The sequence below is a fragment of the Talpa europaea genome (genome assembly GCF_964194135.1).
Source record: "Talpa europaea genome assembly, chromosome: 6".
Lineage (NCBI taxonomy): Eukaryota > Metazoa > Chordata > Mammalia > Eulipotyphla > Talpidae > Talpa > Talpa europaea.
In genome coordinates this window covers 75,332,503-75,350,481 of record NC_140072.1, presented here as the reverse complement: position 1 = coordinate 75,350,481, position 17,979 = coordinate 75,332,503, and the positions used below count along the sequence as shown (strand labels likewise).

Genomic DNA, 17,979 nt, shown 5'->3' with positions numbered 1-17,979 from the left:
TAGTGATAAAGAAACTAGAATATAAACAACTGGAACTACATCAAGCTAGAAGGCTCTGCACAGTGAAAGAGACCATAACTAAAAGAGACACTCCACTAACTGGGAGAAAATATAGGCACACTATATCCCACAAAGGACTGATACCAAATATCTACAAAGAACTCAGACAGCTCAACAAAATTAAAACAACCCAATCAAAAACAGGCACATGAAAATATGTTCATCATCATGCACAAGCATGAATCATGCAGCAAGGAAATGCAAGTCAAAATCACAATGAGATAATCAAAGGGCCAGTTGATGAGGGTGTGGGGACAAGGAACCCTCTTACACTGTTAGACTGGTCTAGTCAGTATGGAAAGCAGTATGGAGGTTTCTCAGAAAATAAAATGGAGGGCCTCCCTGGTGGCGCAGGCAGTTGAGCGTAGCACTGTGAAGCTGTCCGCAGCCTTCGGGCGCCTGTTTGATTTCTGTCCAGGGAGATTCCCACATGGTGTGCAGACCTCTCCTGTCTCCCCCGTTGCTCCCCTCAGCAGTGTGTTTCATCAGTCTGCCTGTTCTGTTCCCCATTCTGTCTCTGGTGAATCCTCTCACCCTCCTCACATCTAGCCTGTACCCCAGCTCTTGCATAAATAAAATCTTTAAAAAATATATAAAATAAAATGGATCTGTCATATGACTCAGCAATTCCACTCTTAAGTACCCACAATACTGCATTATTTTTAATAGCTAAGATGTGGAAACAACCTCAATGGCCATCACTAGATGAATGGATATAGAGCATTGTGGAACATTGTTCAGCCATTAAAAGAGAAAGAAATTATGCCATTTGTAATATGAATGGACCTTGAGGGCATTATACTAAGTGAAATAAGTCAAACAGAAAGATAACACAAGGGCTCATGTTTGTGGAATCTAAAAGAAATAGAATAAAAGGTACAGATACAGAGGCAGAGAGCGGGGCATGGGCAAGTAAGTGAAAGTTGTCAAAATAAGTCCTGGGATGTAACATAACAGCATGGTGATTGTGGTTAGTAAGAGTATGTGAAAGTCACTGAGAGTAAATCTTAAAAGATCTCTCAACACAAGAAAAAAGAATTTGTAGCTATATGTATGTGTTTTGATGGATTGTAAGTAGATTTGTGATCATTTTACATTAGAGAAAGAGCATGTGTCATGATGTTGTATACCTGAAATTAATATTGCATGTAAATTGCATCTCATTCTTTTAAAAAGGGTGTTCAAGGTAGACCTCAGTAAGAAGGTAAGATTTGGATAGACATGAAGGGAGTGTGTGGCCATCTGAAAAAGAATATTTCAGGCAAAGTAAACATCTAAACTTCAGTGCAAAGGCTCAAAGTAAGAGTGTCCCTCCCTGCTTTGTTTGAGTAACAATGAGACAGCTTGTGTGACTGAATAGAATGAGTAAGAGTAACAGTAGGTGGACCCAAATGATAAAAGAGCCTTAGAGTGTGCTGTGACAGAGGAGTGGTATGATCTCACTGTAAAGGATCACTTTGACTGCTGAGCTGAATTACCTACAGTCAAGAGTCTCTTGATGATGTTTCAATCAACAATGGACCACACATATGATGGTTGTCAGTTATCTTGATGAGCTGTACCATTTCTACCTACAATACTATTGTGTAGTAGACTATGCCATCAAGTTTTCTGTAAGCCTATATTATGACATTTACACAGATAAAATCCTCTGAAGACACATTTCTCCAGACTTACTCCCATCTATTAATACATGATTGTAGACCAGAGAGGGACAGTGACAACACCTCCTAGAAGGTTGTTGCAGTAGCAAGTCATTTTTATTCTTTTTGTCTATATTTTTATTACAGACCTTGATTTTAGAAACTGCTAAGCAGAACTTTCTTTATTAAAGCTGCTTGCTAAAAAAAAAATTTAATTTTGGTCTTAAATCTCTCTTTGAAAAGCTGGGTGGAAATGTGTGTTTTTGAAGTCTACCTGAAATGTGCTTGTCTGTTTTCCCTGTGGTGTTTTTTGAGAAATGTTGTCAGTAACCTTTAGAGAACAACATCTTAGGTTTCCTTCAAAACATAAAAAGATTTATAAAACTAGTGTTTTATACACGCATATATATATATATACACACTCACAAAATATAAAAATATAATTTTGTATAAAATGGTTTCTTAATGCATTGTCTCTATTTGTACAAGCTTTGCCGCAGGAAATCTACAGAGATTTGTCCAAAGGTAAAATACATTATTGCCATGACATTCTCATCATTCTTTTATGACATTTATTGTGAATATAATACTCATTGGCATTATGAGTTGAAGATATAGAAGAACCACTTGTATTTAAGGGTATTGTCATTATTCTGGAGAGAAGAGAAAAAGTTACATGTTAGAATAATCTAATGCTAAAAACCTTCCTTTTAGCTTATAAACAAATCAAGCTGGACAACCTCATGTTCTGTTGGAGTAGTGATTTGCCTCCTACAGTTTATTTTAAGAGCTAACATTTAAAAGTTTCTTCCTCCTCCTAATAAAATATACTAATTTCTCCTAGGTTGACTTCTATTAAAGTGAATAGCCATAAGAATGGGTAACAAAAAAAGCTCTTTCAGTCACTAATTCCTTTTGGTAAATTTGAAAAAAAATTGCTAATTACCTAAAAAGGCTCTGTAGAAATGGACCAACGATTAAAAAAAAAAAAAGGTGAGAATTGAAGCAGCTGAAGGCATGGGCATGTTTGTAATGGTATTTTCAAAAACAGATTAGAGAATTACATAAATTTAAGTTTATTGCAGTTAACAGCGTATATAGTTAAATGTTTTAGCATAGGTGGGGAGAACCTCATGTAGCCTAGATTTTGAGAACACAAATATATGCATAAAGTGCAAAAGAAAAATTCTGAATCAAAGAGCTCATCTTATTTTATTACTGAAAGTATTACTAAAAAAAAATTTTTAAATGTTTAAAAGTCATTTTTGAAATGGTTTTCTGACCTTTTATGTAAGCAAGCTCCCTTGATATTACCAATTCTCTGCTTTTGGAGATGTTGCTTTTGGATATATAATCCATTTTCTTCTTCATATCTGCCAGTTTTTTTTTTTTGTTTGTTTGTTTGTTTGTTTGTTTGTTTGTTTTATGGATTCAACAGTCTTTAGGAAGACCCAAATAATAAGAGTATATTTCAGAGGTTGACTGTCCTCAAAATTAACTCTTCTTTTTTTCTTTCCTCAGAATGAACTCGCAGATACACGTGCAAAATTCCACGTACTTTTTCTTTTCTTTGTGTCTACCATGTTCTTCATCAGCGTCCTGTCACTTTTCAGCTACCACTGCTGGCTAGTTGGGAAAAATAGAACAACAATAGGTAAGAAGGTTAAAAGAAATCACAATTATTTAGGACAATTACCATGAATAACAAATCTAGAGAAGGACAGTAGTCATGATAGAGAAATGTAAATAAAATAAGTCTATACTAAAATTAGCTATGACTGGATAGGCACAAGGGTATAAAATGTAGGGGTTCATTATTTTGAAGGTTGAGAAAATGAGATTGACTTTCATAGGTTTCTAATAGTGCATTCTATAAAAAAGAGCTCTGACTAAATTCTTTAAATAAAAAAACTTGCATTTGTACAGTGTTTTTTGAAAACAATCTATAAAAATTGTTAAATTGTTACAGTAAATTGTCAAGTTATAAGGTTCATTCACAGATCACAAAAATACGTTTTAATCCTTAATTATAGTTTATCATTTAGTTAATACAGGTTCTTTACTTTTTCCCCCTCAATTGATTACACAGCTGATTGGTATAAGTTCCATGATTGAGGCTAAGGAGTCAGGCCTTGACATAGTTAATCATTTCCATCTTTGTATCATTTGACAGTAAACAGATATTGTAGCACTAATATAAGAATTTACTTCCTTTTCTTGCTCATTTTTAATTTAAAATATTAGAACTTTGGTGTTTTGTTTTTGACATTTGCCTAGGCAATTTTTAAATTTTTTTTATTTTGTCACATTATTACACAATTTTGGAAGTACGGCTTCACACTTGTGTATGTGACATGCTTCACTCACCTTCCACCAAAACTTCAGTGCTGGTATTCTGTCCTCTTATCTCTTCTGTCTCTCCTCCCTTCCCCTCTGTTCCCTCTTGTAACCAGTGTGTTTTTCATAGAATCTAAGAATTATATTGACTGCTTTGCCAGTTTATTTCCTTTGGTTACTTGTATTCCACAAATGAGTGAAACTGTCTTTCACTTTCTGATTTATTTCACTTGGCATAATTACTTCAGGATTTACTTATTTTGTCCCAAAGACACTATTTCATCTTTTTCAATAGCTGAGTAGTATTCCGTTTAGGATATATTCTACAATTTCTTTATGCAGCTGGCTGTTGTTAGGCACTTAGGTTGGTTTCATGACTTGGCTATTGTGAATATAGGAGTGCATAGATCTTTTCATGTTAGGTAAATACTTAGCATCATATTGCTGGATTATATAGTATTTCCATTTTTATTTTTAAGGAATATCCATACCATTTTCCATGGAGGCTATGCCAAATTACATTTCCATCAGCAGTGGATAAGTGCTTTTTCTCCATATCCTTGCCAGTATTTGTTGTGTGCTTGTGTGTGTGTGTATAAGCCATTCTGGTATGGGTGGGGTAATATCTCATTATAGCTTTTTATAGTTTTGATTTGTGTTTCTTTTATAATAAATGATGTAGAGTATTTTTTCCATGTGCCTCTGGGCCATCTATTGATAGCTATCCTATTTGGAGAAGTGTCTATTTTGGTCTTTTGCTCATTTTTTAATGTTTTTTGTTGTCGTTGTTCTTTATAAAGTTTGGAAATTAACCCCTTCTCAGATGTGTGATGTACAGGTATCTTCTCCCAGTCTATTGGTTGCCTTTCAGGTTTAGAAGTGTTTGTTTGTTTTGCAGTGGAAAACCTTTTCAGTTAATGTAGTCCCATTTGCTTATTTTTGTTTCCCTTGCTATTGGAGTTGCATTCCCAAATACATCTCTGTGGTTGATGTCCTGGAGAGTATCACCTATGTTTTCTTTAAGTATTTTGTAGTTTCAAGTCTTATAATCCATTTTTAATTTATTTTCATGTATGGAGTTAGGGATCTAGTTTCAATTTTTTGCATATGGCTGCTCAAGTTTCCTAGCATCATTTGTTAAAGGAAATTTCCTCTCTTCATTATATGGTCATGGTAGTTTGTCAAAGATATACTTTCTATAGTTATGTGGGTTTACTTCTGGGCTCTTTATTTTGGTTTTTGTTCTGTATTTTTGTTTTGGTTCCAATCTCATACTCATCGTTATTTAACTATACAGACTGTGTCCTTTTCTGCCTCCCATTTAGTGCTTTGTTGTTTCACATTATTTTTGTTTCTACTTCTGATTCTGTATTACTGTTATTACCTTGCACACGGTTTTGTTTTCTCTTATAGAAGAACTCATTTCAACATTTCTTGTAGGGCAGGCCTGGTGGTGGTAAACTCCATTAACTTTTATTTGTCTGGCAAAGCCTTTATTTCACCTCATAGTTGAGTGATAATTTTGCAGAAAAGAGTATTCTTGGTTCACAGATTTTGTCTTTTAAAAGGATTCTAAGTTCTACTATCTTATAGCTTAAAAGAGTATCTGAGGAGAGCCTGATCAAGGTGCCCTTATTTGTTAATTCTTTTTTCTCCAGCAGCCTTTAATATTTTTTTTCATTGACCTTTGATAATTTAACAATGATTTGTCTTGGTAAAGGTCATTTTGCATTTCAAATGTGTGTGGTCTTTTTGCTTCCTGGACATGTTTATTCCATGCTTATTTCTTTCCTTAGGTTTAGGAAGTTCTTAGCGGTAATTTCTTCAACTGCCCCCTCTTTACCTTCTTGAATATCCATTAGTTCTTGTTTCCTATTCTATGTGTGGCATTCTTGTAAAGTTTCTTCATTTTTCCTGTCTTATTTCTTTCTCTCTTTTCACTTGGATTAGTTATACATTTGTGTCTTCGATTTCCATTATTCTTTCTTCTGCTCGTTTATTTGATGAGCTTTCTGTATTCACATTCATTTAGCATCTCTTTTTGTGTTCTTTTAATATCTTCAATTACTTCAGTGAAGAATTCTTTTTGTTCCTAAATCCCTTTTCTAAGGTTATGCATGTACCTTTCTGTGTTTGTCCTCCCAGTATCTCATTTAGCAATTTTTAAATCAATCTTCTGAAATCTTCATCTGTTAGGGCCTCAATTTTGTACATTTTATTTATGTCTCTGGACTAATATTCTTCTTTAGCTTTTCTATCTTGGGTTCAGATGTTCCTTGCTCCCTAAGCATGTGTGTTGCCTTGTTTGCTTTTTCCTTGGTTGGGCGCTGTGGTTTTAGCCATGTTTGGTTTTTTTCTCTTGTTGAACTTGGCAACAGAAGGAGAAGCTGAGGTCCAAAGACTCTTGTCTCACTCCTGGTAGGGAGTGAGGGATGCTCCAGGCAGAATAATCAAGTCTGCCTCTTTTTCTTTCTCTGCCACCTTTTCTTTCTCTCCAGAGCAATCTCCAGTGACTGCTTTGGGGATCCTAAATTCCCTTGCCATCTCCTAGCTATTATGCATTGGAGGCTTGTAGGGAGATCAGAGATAGAGACCCACTACCTATCCTTGAACACTGGCCACCGCCTGGCTGCTCCTGCCCAACAATTCACACCAGGTGCCCCTTACCAATAAGGTTAGAGCCCCCAGTGCACCTGGTAAGTGTGCAGCACCCTCCATGGCATGTCCCTAGCCTGTTCTGTAAACTTGAATAGTTCCTGCTCTGGCCAAAACATCTCTTACCTATCCCTGATTTTTCTCTATAGCAAACCACTGGCCTCAGCATAAAATTTGCTTGGAAAAAAGTCCCATCTTGATGAATTTTTAGAATTTCCTGTAAGCAAATTTTAATTTTTTTATAGTTGTACCTAAGAGAGAGGATTCATTCAAACCTCCACACTCTACCGTGTTGTCTATTTTGTTCTTTTTTTTATAGTCTATTTTATATAATTCTTTCATCATTTTTCATTTTTGCACAATGTATGCATTTTCATTTTAGTTATATTCCCCATACAATTGCACTCCCCCTTATTATGACCCTAATCCTTCCTCTCCATCCCCCTCCCTCCCCATAATGTGTCTCTGGTTTATAGTTGCTTGTTGGTTTTGATTTTTACTTTGTATTAATTAGTCTTTTTCCTGGTCCCTTATTTAGGTTTTCTAAATTCCTGCTTTGAGTGAGACCATCTTGTATTTTTCTTTTTCTTTCTGACTTATTTCGCTAAGCATGATCCCGCCTAGCTCCATACATGTTGCTGCAAACTGCATGTGTTTATCTTTTTAATTGCTGAGTAATATTCCATTGTGTATATATACCACATCTTCTTGATCCAGTCATCTATTGTTGGGCATTTGGGTTGTTTCCATAGCTTAGCTATTATAAATAGTGCTGCTATAAACATAGTGATGCAGATGCCCTTTGGAATTACTGTTTCTGTGTCATTTGGGTAAATACCTAAGAGTGGAAGTGCTGGATCATATGGAAGCTCTATCTTTAGTAGGTTGAGGAATCACCACAGAGCTCTCCATAGTGGTTGGACCAGTTTGCACTCCCACCAACAGTGCAGGAGAGTTCCTTTTTCTCCACATCCTTGCCAACATTTGTTGTTGCTAGTTTTTTTAATATGTGCCATTCTCACTGTTGTAAGATGGTATCTCATTGTAGTTTTGATGTGCGTTTCCCTGATTACAAGTAATGTTGAACATTTTTTCATATGCCTGTTGGCCATTTGCATTTCCTCTTTGGAGAAGTTTCTTTTCAGCTCTTCTGCCCATTTTTTGACTGGATTATTTTCTTTGTTTTTGTTGTCTCATCAGCTCTTTGTAGATTTTTGTGAGCAGTCCTTTATCATTAGTATTGTGTGCAAAAATTTTCTCCCAGTCAGTGGGGTTTCTCTTTGTTTTTTTACTGTCTCTTTTGCTGTGCAGAAGCTCTTTAATTTGATGTAGTCCCAGCTGTTTATCTTTGCCTTCACTATCCCTGCTTTGGGTGATGTGTCTGTAAAGATGTCTTTGAGGTGCATATCATGTAGTATTTCACCTATATTTCCTTCTATATATTTTATGGTTTCAGGTCTTATGTCTAGTTCTTTAATCCATTTTGAGTTGGTTTTTGTGCATGGTGTGAGGTAGTAGTCAAGCTTGATTCTTTTGCATGTAGCAACCCATTTTTCCCAGCACCATTTATTGAACAAACTTTCTTTGCTCCAGTGCATATTCTTTGCTCCTTTGTCAAAGATTATTTGACCATAAATCAGTGGGTTTATTTCTGGATTTTCTGTTCAGTGGCATTGGTCGGTGTGTCTGCTCTTGTTCCAATACCATGCATTTTGATGATTATAGCTTTGTAGTATAGTTTGAAGTCTGGGAGTGTGATACCCCATTCCCTTCTTTTTTTTCAGGAGAGCTTTGGCTCTTTGGGGTTTTTGGTGATTCCATATGAATTTCATCAGTAATTGTTCTATTTCTTTGAAGAATGTCATTGAAGTTTTTATTGGAATAGCATTGAATCTGTAAATTGCTTTTGGTAGGATGGACATTTTGATAATGTTAATTCTTCCAATCCATGAGAAGGGGATGTCTTTCCGTTTCTTTGTGTCATCTTCTATTTCTTTTAACAGTGTTTTATAGTTTTCTTTATTTAGGTCCTTTACCTCTTTTGCTAGGTTTATTCCCAAGTATTTGATTATTTTTGTTTTATTTTTGTTTTATTTGCCATAATTCTCACCAAGCTGCTTCATGAGTAATCCCTGGGTAACTCAGTGTTGTCTTTAAACAATCTTTTTCACACTTTGTTGCCAAGAACTACAATAAGAAATTCATCAGTTTATATCACATGTTTATATACATGCATATATATATATATGAAATTCATCAGTTTATATGCATGTTTATATGAGTGCATGCACACATATTTATAAAATTGTATAAATAAAATAGGTAAATATTTCTCAAAATATATCTTTGCTGTCTGCAGTGTACTTGTATATTTTTTCGTCCAGTTAATTGAAAAGAGTTGCATTGCAACCCAATGAATTAATTTTACAACTTATTAGAGTGTTTTAACTCATACTTTGAGAAAACATTACCCTAGCACACCACTTCCTTTAAAGCCTCTCAGCTTCCACATACACTCTGGTTCTTGGCTAATATTCCACTGCGGCTTCCACATTTTTGCTCTTCTATCCTTGGAAGGAGTATCAGCTCTACCCTTCTTGATAACTGTTACCTAGTTACCTCATTATCCCACATTTAAATCATTTCTGTGTTAAGACTAATGCTATTATTCTGATATCATTCTCAAGGCAGCTAAGTCTCTTAGATTCCAGTGGTCAGTTATTTCTATAACCAAACATTGAGCCTTTAATCACTTGGAATTGAATAGACTCTGAAATTTTCTACTTGGGTTTTCCATTCTCTGACTACAGTCTTTATCCTTTCAGTGCTCCTTTCTTTATACGCCATGTTCTTCCTTTTTCAGGTCAGTGAATCAGTCTTCCCTTTCCTCAGCAAAATTCTCCCAAGTGTTTCCTTCCCTTGTGGTTCCGTATGTCCTCTTTTTTCATTCTAGACCTGCAACCAGACCTTAACTAGGTTTTCTTTCATAATTCATTTACTAACCCATGACCTGGGTTATTACAGCTCTCCATTTTATCTAATGTACATTGGGGCTTTAGGAAGCTGCTAAAGGTGATCTCACTCCCACAGAGATTGTTACAACTTGAGATTCAAAGTCTTAACCTCAGTTAAGCCTTCAATTCTATGTGGCAGCTTTGTCATGTGTTTCTGATCAGGTTTGTAAGCTTATTGCCCATAACAGCTTTTCCAGATTTGTACTATTCTCCTTAATTTTCTAACCCATTTTGTGAATACTTCATAGAAAAATTAGAACTCATCACAAGTAAGTTCTTACCATCTCTGTAACCTCATACAAACAGGTCTACTTTTGAGTCTATCATTGTCACACCCCCCCCTCTAACTTCTGAGAACAAGCTTTCCTTTATTATAGAAGGTTAATCTTTAGAATTAATCTAGAGAAGTCCCATTTCTTCTAGAATTCTTTTTAATCCACTTTTATTTTATCTGTATCGTTGACCTTTTCTAATCAATCTCCCCTGCTTCTTCTTGCTCTTAATTTATGAAATATGCTGAAATCATTCCATTTTTAAATAACTTTTTAAAACTTTTCTTTTGAAACTTGTATCTTTCCTTAGCCTTCACTTTACAAGCGACCTTGAAATAATGTTCTTTCACCCCATTTCCTTCATATCTGTACTCAAGATTAAGTATCTCTTCCTCCATATTTCATCTTCCTCTATACCATCTCCAACATACACATTTTTCTATCACATAATTTTGTTAGACTTTTTTAGACTGTGAGTTCTTTGGTAGGAATTTCATCTATCTTTAGATCACAGCAATTGGTTCTGTGATAGCAAACACACAGTATGAAGTAAATAAATAATGAGTGAAGTGGCAATAGTTAGAATAGCTTTATTTTAAAAATAAAGCAAGGTACATTGTATCTACTGCAGTGGATTTTCCTTAATATTAACTATTTTGACATTTTCATTTCATGAGGCCAATGAAATATTCAGGTGGGTTTTTTTCCAAATAAGTTTCAGAAATTTATCTTTTGATTGTTAAATATATTATTGTGAATTATAACTTTTGATGTCAAAGATAAAAGCAAAAAAAAAAATGGTTCTTTTCTTCCCTTCTATAATTTTCAGTAGATTAACATTTAAAAAAAAATATCTATTTGACAGAATCATTCCGTGCACCCACATTTTCATATGGACCTGATGGAAATGGTTTCTCTCTTGGATACAGTAAAAATTGGAGACAAGTTTTTGGTGATGAAAAGAAATATTGGCTACTTCCAACATATTCAAGGTAATTTAAAGTGTAGGTCTCAGAAATTATGAAATCTGCAATAGTCTGGTTAAATGTCTTAAGATTCAAAGAATATAATATATAATAACCTTATTAATGGACCTTGAGAATAAAAACAGAGTATCTTGAATCTATAAATAGATTTTACTTTTCATGAATTTTATTAGAGTAAGGGAGAGTATGGGCTTATATCTGAATGAAAAGTATAAAAAAGATGATTTAGCAAAAATTAAGAGTCTTTTTTTTCCCTTCAAGGTGAAAATAAATTGTTTGAAGTAGAAAGCCGTAAGAATTTATATACATTAGCCATAATTACAAAGATTCCATCACAGATTTTTTTGTTTAGGTATGTCAAACTGTTAGAGGGCAGAATGAGGGTCACCCCAGGACCCTCAAACTTGCACACTCAAAATGGGTTCTCCTATCGGCCGCATGAACACAAAACATTCTCTTAGTGCGAAAGAACTTTAATAGGAGAGTGTGCATAGAAAGAGAGAAGAGAAGGTTTTTCAATAAAACACCCAAGTTACCCATCCTCTTGTGGGTAAATGCCCCGCCAAACAGGCCCAAAATCTTGCCGGAAGTCAAGGCACCTCCTGGCAGGGAACCATAGGAAAGGGGCAGAAGGGGCGAGGCAAGTTTGGAATGAAAGGAGTGGAATAAGAGCACAAATCAAGGTGCCACTTCACCTTACCCGTGGTCTCTCACCCAGGTCTCTTCCAACATATGTGTTCTTGTACATCCCCCCAGTCCCTGGTGTAACTCCAAAACTGAGAAGCAAGTGTGATTTCTCACATCTGTGCTCTACATGCCTCCTCCAACTCTCCTTCCAGGTCTCTTTCTCCCTGTTCAGTTCCACCCCTCATTAGGTGGGGCAGGGAACATGGACCCTCCCCTTTTTATTAAAATTACACTCTACCAAAATCAGAGAAGACCCAACACATAATACAATTTTCACTTTAAATGAGAATGTATGTCCAAGATGATTCATAGTTTTTTCCTCCCAATTTCTCGGTGATCCTAGGCCATAAACTCTAAAGTCAGTATAGAGAAGGAAAAAAAATTTGAAATTCAAATGACGTATTTGTGAATGTTCTGGGTTTGTTTCTTAATTTGCTGTATTGTCTTTTTTTTTTTGGTCTGAAAATGACTTATTTTGCCTTCACTTTTGAAAGACATTTTTGCTTGCTGTAGAGTTTCAGGTTTTCTTTCACTGTCATTTTTCTGGTAAGTTTCTAGTCATTATTATCTTTTTCACTCGTAATCTCTTTTTTCCTCTGGCTGCTTTTAAGTCTTTGTTTATCATTAGTTTATGCAATTTGATGATGATATGCCTTGTTATAGTTTTCATCATCTTTCTTATGCTTAGGGTTGGTTGAGCTTCTTGGATCTGTGACTGTATAGCTTACATCAAATTTGGAAAATATTTCAACCATTATTTCTTTTATCATCCCTCTCCCCTCTTTACTACTGGGACTCCACACGTGTTCTATCACAGCATCCGAATGCAGTATCCTTTTTTGTTCAGTCCTTTTTCTGTGTTTCATCTGGATAGATCCTGATATCTTCAGTTACCAATCTCGTCTTTGGTACTTTTTTTCTCTCTTATGTGTTACAAGGTTTTTCTATTCTGACTGGTTGGAACATAGGCTATTTTCTCTAAACAGAATTCAGTGTGTTGAGATTTTAAAGATGTTGTTCCATTATCTTCTGGTTTGGACTATTTGTGACAAGAAATCAGCCTCACTCTTACCTTTATTCCACTACTTATAAATTACTGTCTTTTTTTTCCATCTGGCTACTTTTCAGATTGTATCTTTATCACTGCTTTTAAACAGTTTGATGATGAGAGTCCTTAGTATGGTTTTATTTATTCTCTCTCAGATTCAGTAAGCTTCTTGGATCTGTGAATTCATAGTTTTCATTAAATTTGAAAAGTTTTCATCAGTTGCTTTTCCTGCTTACTCCTGCTTGTCCCATGCCTCCCCCCAGTCCACCTCCCCACCCCCAGTAGCTTTCCTGGTTCTCTAAAATATACATGTATGCTAAAATGTTTGATAATAACCCACAGGTCATCACTGTTCTGTGCCTTACTGTTTCCTCCCTCCCCCAATCTTTCTCTCTTTGCTTCAGTTTGGATAATTTCTATTGTTGTATCAGCAAATTCACTGATCTCTTTTTCTTTAATTTCTAGTCCACTAAAACTTACCCAGTAAATTTTGTATTTCAGGTATTACATTTTTCAGCTCTAAAAGATAAATTGGTTTTTTTAATCTTACGTTTCACTTTTCATTTTATCTGTTTTACTTTTTAAATTCCATATTAAGATCACTTTTAAAGTCCTTGTTTTAAATTTTCACAGTCATTCTAAGTCTTTGTTGTTTCCCTTTAAAGAATGCTGGATTTTGTTTTAGCAGACAGTTTTTGTTTCAGCTTGGTCCTTTGAGGCTTGTTTTAAGCTGTGTTAGTAAAAAATAGTATTTTCTTTAGGGAAAGCTTAGCTTTACAACAAAGGCTGGAGCTTGCTGGTGTCTCCAGTGTGTTCAGCAAAATCATCTCACCCTGACTGGTGAAATTTGAATGCTTTTCTGGTGCTCTATGAGCTCTGTGAATTGTTCAGCTTGTACTTTCCAGTTGTTCTTGTCCCAGATTCACATGTGTAATTCACCATCAAAAAACTCAAGTAAAACCCTGTATAGATTTCTATAGCACTTTCTCTGCATTTCTCTCCTCTTCAACTCCCTCTGATAGAGCAGGCTATTTCAGCTTCTCCAAACTCCTATCTCCATCATCTCAGTTCAGTGAGACTACCTTGCTCTGTTTCTCCTCGCACTTCTCAGGCCCTGGCAGAAAATTGGTACTCATTTGGTTTATTTCTCTTTTTTCAGAGACAACAGTTTTGTGCTGCCTGCTTTGAAAGTTTGTTTGTTTGTTTGTTTTTTACATACTGCTCATTTTTCTGGTTGTTTACTATACGTCCAATTTATCAGTTAATCCATCTTGCCTGGAAGTGAAAGATTCTATTATACGTAACTTTGATGTTTTTAGAATATGAAAGTGTAACTATGCTTTTTTTTTTAGAAATTTTCTTCCCTTTTGTTCCTTAGCACTTAAAATAGAACCCCAAACATCATAGCCATTCAGTAAATACTTTGTTTATTGAATATTGTTGGATGAATACATATGTGGGCTTTACATATTAAATTTCTATATGATGTCTAAAATGATCATAAATAGATCAGTTGCCCACATAATTTGAATACCTATGTTTTAGGTTATATCTTAATTGGGATCATGATCTTAAGAGTCATGGAAGATATAGTTTTAAATATTAATATATATAAATTATTAAAGAAAGGCTTACTTCCTTAGAATTATCTTCTGAAATAACAAGTTATGATAATTTCCTTATGCTATATCTTTGAATAATGGGTTTTAAATTTGCCCTCTTTCACTTAACTTGACATGATTTAAATTGCTACTGATATTTTTCATCATGTAGCTTGGGTGATGGTTGCAGTTTTCCAACTCGCCTTGTGGGGATGGATCCAGAACAAGCTTCTGTTACAAACCAGAATGAATATGCCAGAAGGTATGCTTCTTGTCATTAGATTTTCAATATCATTATAAAGCAAACTGTGTGTGTGTGTGTGTGTGTGTGTGTTATATGTGCATAGCTTATAGATAAATACAGTAGTAATTTAGTAAGACAGCACAAATAGAAAAGAGAACTTCTATTTAAATTTTTTCACTTGAGGGTTAATGTGTTTTATACCCAGTGTGCTTAAAAGAACCTTATTTTTTATCATCTAAGCCAGAACACTTGAGAGTAAGAAAGAGAAAGCTTGCTACTAATAGTTGAGTCAGGACAATCACATTTAACTAGAAATGTCTGGACAAATTCGGAAGCATGACTACCCTAAATATGCTGTATCCTCCTAGAAACTAAACAGCCTTTTAATATTTGATTATTTTGACTTTTATCAATTACATTTTTTTCAAAGAAATTAGTCATAGTAACACTAACCATTTTATGTTGATAAACAGATTTTAACTACACTGTAAAAATATTAGTGAAAGATATAAATATAAATTTTTTTCTCATTTATCACAGAAAACATTTTCTCAGCATTTGCAGGCATGCCAAGCAAATTGATTCATAAATTCAGAGGAATAATTCATATTAAATGAAATTTCGAGAAAGATAGGGATGTTTCTGTTAAAGTGGAACAGTTGAAACTTACTACAGAAATAAATTGTGGCAGAGGACGGATTATAAATTCCAAGGTAGCATATTAACATCTGAAGAATATAGGCCTTCCTTAGAATTTAAAGCTTAAATAAAGCCTTAAGCTTAAATAAAGCTTAAATAAAGCCTTAAAAAATGACATTCTAGCACTAATATTTTTGTGGGTCTGAACAAGTCATTTAACCTGAACATCAGTTTCCAGCTCTGTAAAATGAGAATTGTCATGCCTACCTCTAAGAGTAATTTGTGCAGATTGAGATAATGTGTATTAAGTGCCTAGCACAGTGACTGGCCCATTATCTAGGTACACAACAAGAGTTAGTTCCCTTTTCTTCCTTTCCTTCCTCTATTCCCTCCTTCCCTGGATCTCTTAGCTAGAAAAATAAGTCTACGCTAAATCACTAAATCATTTTTTCCCCTTAGATCTAAACTGCAGAGGTAGAAAGCAGAAAACTTGGGAAATGACAGGTAATTTTTTTGTCCTGGCCACAGACATAGATCCTCACCTGTCTTTGTGCTACATATGGCTCTCAATTAACATGTTAAAAGCATTTCAGACTGGCCTCTGAAGCATTTTCCTTTTGTCTAATTGTTTTAATTGACAGTGTTGGAGTACAGATTATTGGGTCTAGAGAACTTTAAAATTTTTAATGGGGAGGGTGGGGTGGGGCATATTTTTCTTTTGAAGATAGTGGTTTTTTTTTTTCATAGTGCTGCGATCTCATGAGTTGCCCTCACATATTTAGGAGAAGGAATACTAATTTGCCGCTTATTAATTAAGTATTCTTAATTAAGCATTAATCTGTATACTAAATTATTTGCTCCTTTTTTCAGTATTGGCCCAAATCAACCCTTTCCTATCAAACCACTTAGTGAATCAAAAAACCGTCTATTGGACAATGAATCTCAATGGATAGAGAATGGATCTGAAGAAGGCATTGTCAGATCAGGTAATTCTTATAATATGAAACATTGCTTCATCTGTTTAAAATTTCAATCACCACATTTAATAAATGTGAAAAAGATAATGTGATATTTTTAAATCCTAAGACATAAAATATTTCACAAGGTATCTTATATATGAGGTATTAGTGTTATTGGTAGTTTTTATGGAGAAGGGGTTTCAGGAAAAAAGTGTAGTAACTGCTAAGGTTTTGTTCTGTTCACAGCTGGATTTGTTTTATTTTAGTTTTTTGTTTCCTAGTCACTTACTTCTTTGCCTCAAATGTGGAAAGTTCTTTGGCCATTGGCTAGTGTGTATAACTTTTAAATAAAGTTATTCATTAGGATCCTGGCTTTTGCTTATTTGTAAGTAATTTTTGAAATACATTGTACTCTTTGCTGCTTTAGTATAGAAAGAGTGCATTGTAGATATATTTTAACCCTTTCTTGTTGATGCTTAATCATTCAATGAATTATGGCTGCATTATAGAACAGTTGATAAGATAGAAATGGGTTTTTAATCAGACCTGGGGTTATAGTATAGGTGGCCCCTTCCAAGCATTATAAATATATATCTGTTCTAGTTCTTAGTAATAATAGTAACAACTTTGTCTTTGTCTTCTTGCACTGTAAAAAATTGGCTTGGACATTCAAATTAATGTGTACTAACCCTCGGAAAAACCCTAAAACTTAGAAACTTCCTGTCAGAATTTCTGACTTTTTTCTTCTAGCAGCTTTAAAATTATTCTTTTGGCAGCTTTAAAATTATTTTTTCGTAAGAGTTGCTTTTACTGCTTTTACTGCTGTCATTGATTTTACTTTTAGTCAGAAATTTAATACTTCCTTTTTTATCATATATGTAATTGTGTGCTTACAGGGACAAATAACCATGTTACAGTGGCAATAGAAAATTGAGTACCACTTGTTCATAAGTAACCATTTGAATAAGAGCAAGGTAAGACAGTGTGAAGGTAATTTCCTTGAACAAATGCAGTTTATTTGCATATTTCTTAATCTCAAAACAGGTTTGTTTTTTTTTTTACTTTTTTCAATTACATCAACAAAACTAGGTAGTTCTTGAGAGATTGGAAAATAGCATGTGCCTCAGTCCCATTTTTCTTAGCACTCCAGACATAATTTTAGTAAATATTTATAGGTAGATGAATGAAGAAATCAGTAAGTTGCTTAGAATTGGCATATGGAAAACTAACCTCTACAGTGAAGAGTTCTTTATTAATTAAAACTGCCCACTATTAAAAAAAATGATCAAAAGTGGCTAATTTTAAAGACTGAAAATAAAGAAAAGAATTATTGATGTTAGTTTGTAAAAGAGCAATATACCCTGGCAAAGTACATTGATAAACTATTCTTTTTCTGTGTGCCCAGACACAAAAGCCAGAGGAAATTTATTTAGCAATAGAAAACATTCCAGACAGATAAGTATAAACAGTAGTATAAAGCAGTGAAGGTACTGTTTTGCTGAAGTTGAACAAAACAGATGTCAACTAACTTTCTCACAATGCTTAAAAAACAGACGTCCACTGTCTAAATGTAAGTCAAGTGCTAAGTTCAGTGGTTCAGTAGCATCTTACAAGCTATTAGACTTTTTGATAGCCTGCTTATAGTGCATATTGGTTGCTTATTGCTGTGTAACACACTACCACAAATTTAGCAGCTTAAACACAATACACATTTTTTAGCTTAGTTTCTCTGTGTCTGGAGTTCATTTTTTCCAAAGGATTCTTATCTGAGTGTCAGTTTGGGAACTGGGGAGCATCTGCTTCTTTATCCAGTGTTTGTCCTTAGTATTCAATC

The 17,979-nt window shown here is 34.5% G+C and overlaps 1 protein-coding gene across 2 annotated transcripts in view; it reads left to right on the top strand.

Annotated features, from left to right (window-relative positions):
* ZDHHC20 (zDHHC palmitoyltransferase 20) overlaps nt 1-17,372 on the top strand; it is a gene marked incomplete at its 5' end in the record, with an annotated part of 72,444 nt that extends 55,072 nt beyond the window's left edge. The window contains 6 exons of one of the 2 annotated variants that reach the window (XM_084234346.1): nt 2,193-2,228; nt 3,225-3,357; nt 10,847-10,973; nt 14,476-14,565; nt 16,057-16,172; nt 17,042-17,372. In XM_084234346.1, coding sequence (XP_084090472.1) covers nt 2,193-2,228; nt 3,225-3,357; nt 10,847-10,973; nt 14,476-14,565; nt 16,057-16,172; nt 17,042-17,079 — 540 coding nt within the window. In that variant the 3' untranslated portion in view covers nt 17,080-17,372. The remainder of the gene's footprint in view (nt 1-2,192; nt 2,229-3,224; nt 3,358-10,846; nt 10,974-14,475; nt 14,566-16,056; nt 16,173-17,041) is intronic. The other variant, XM_084234345.1, reaches the window with a different exon arrangement.
* Nucleotides 17,373-17,979: the final 607 nt, after the last annotated feature.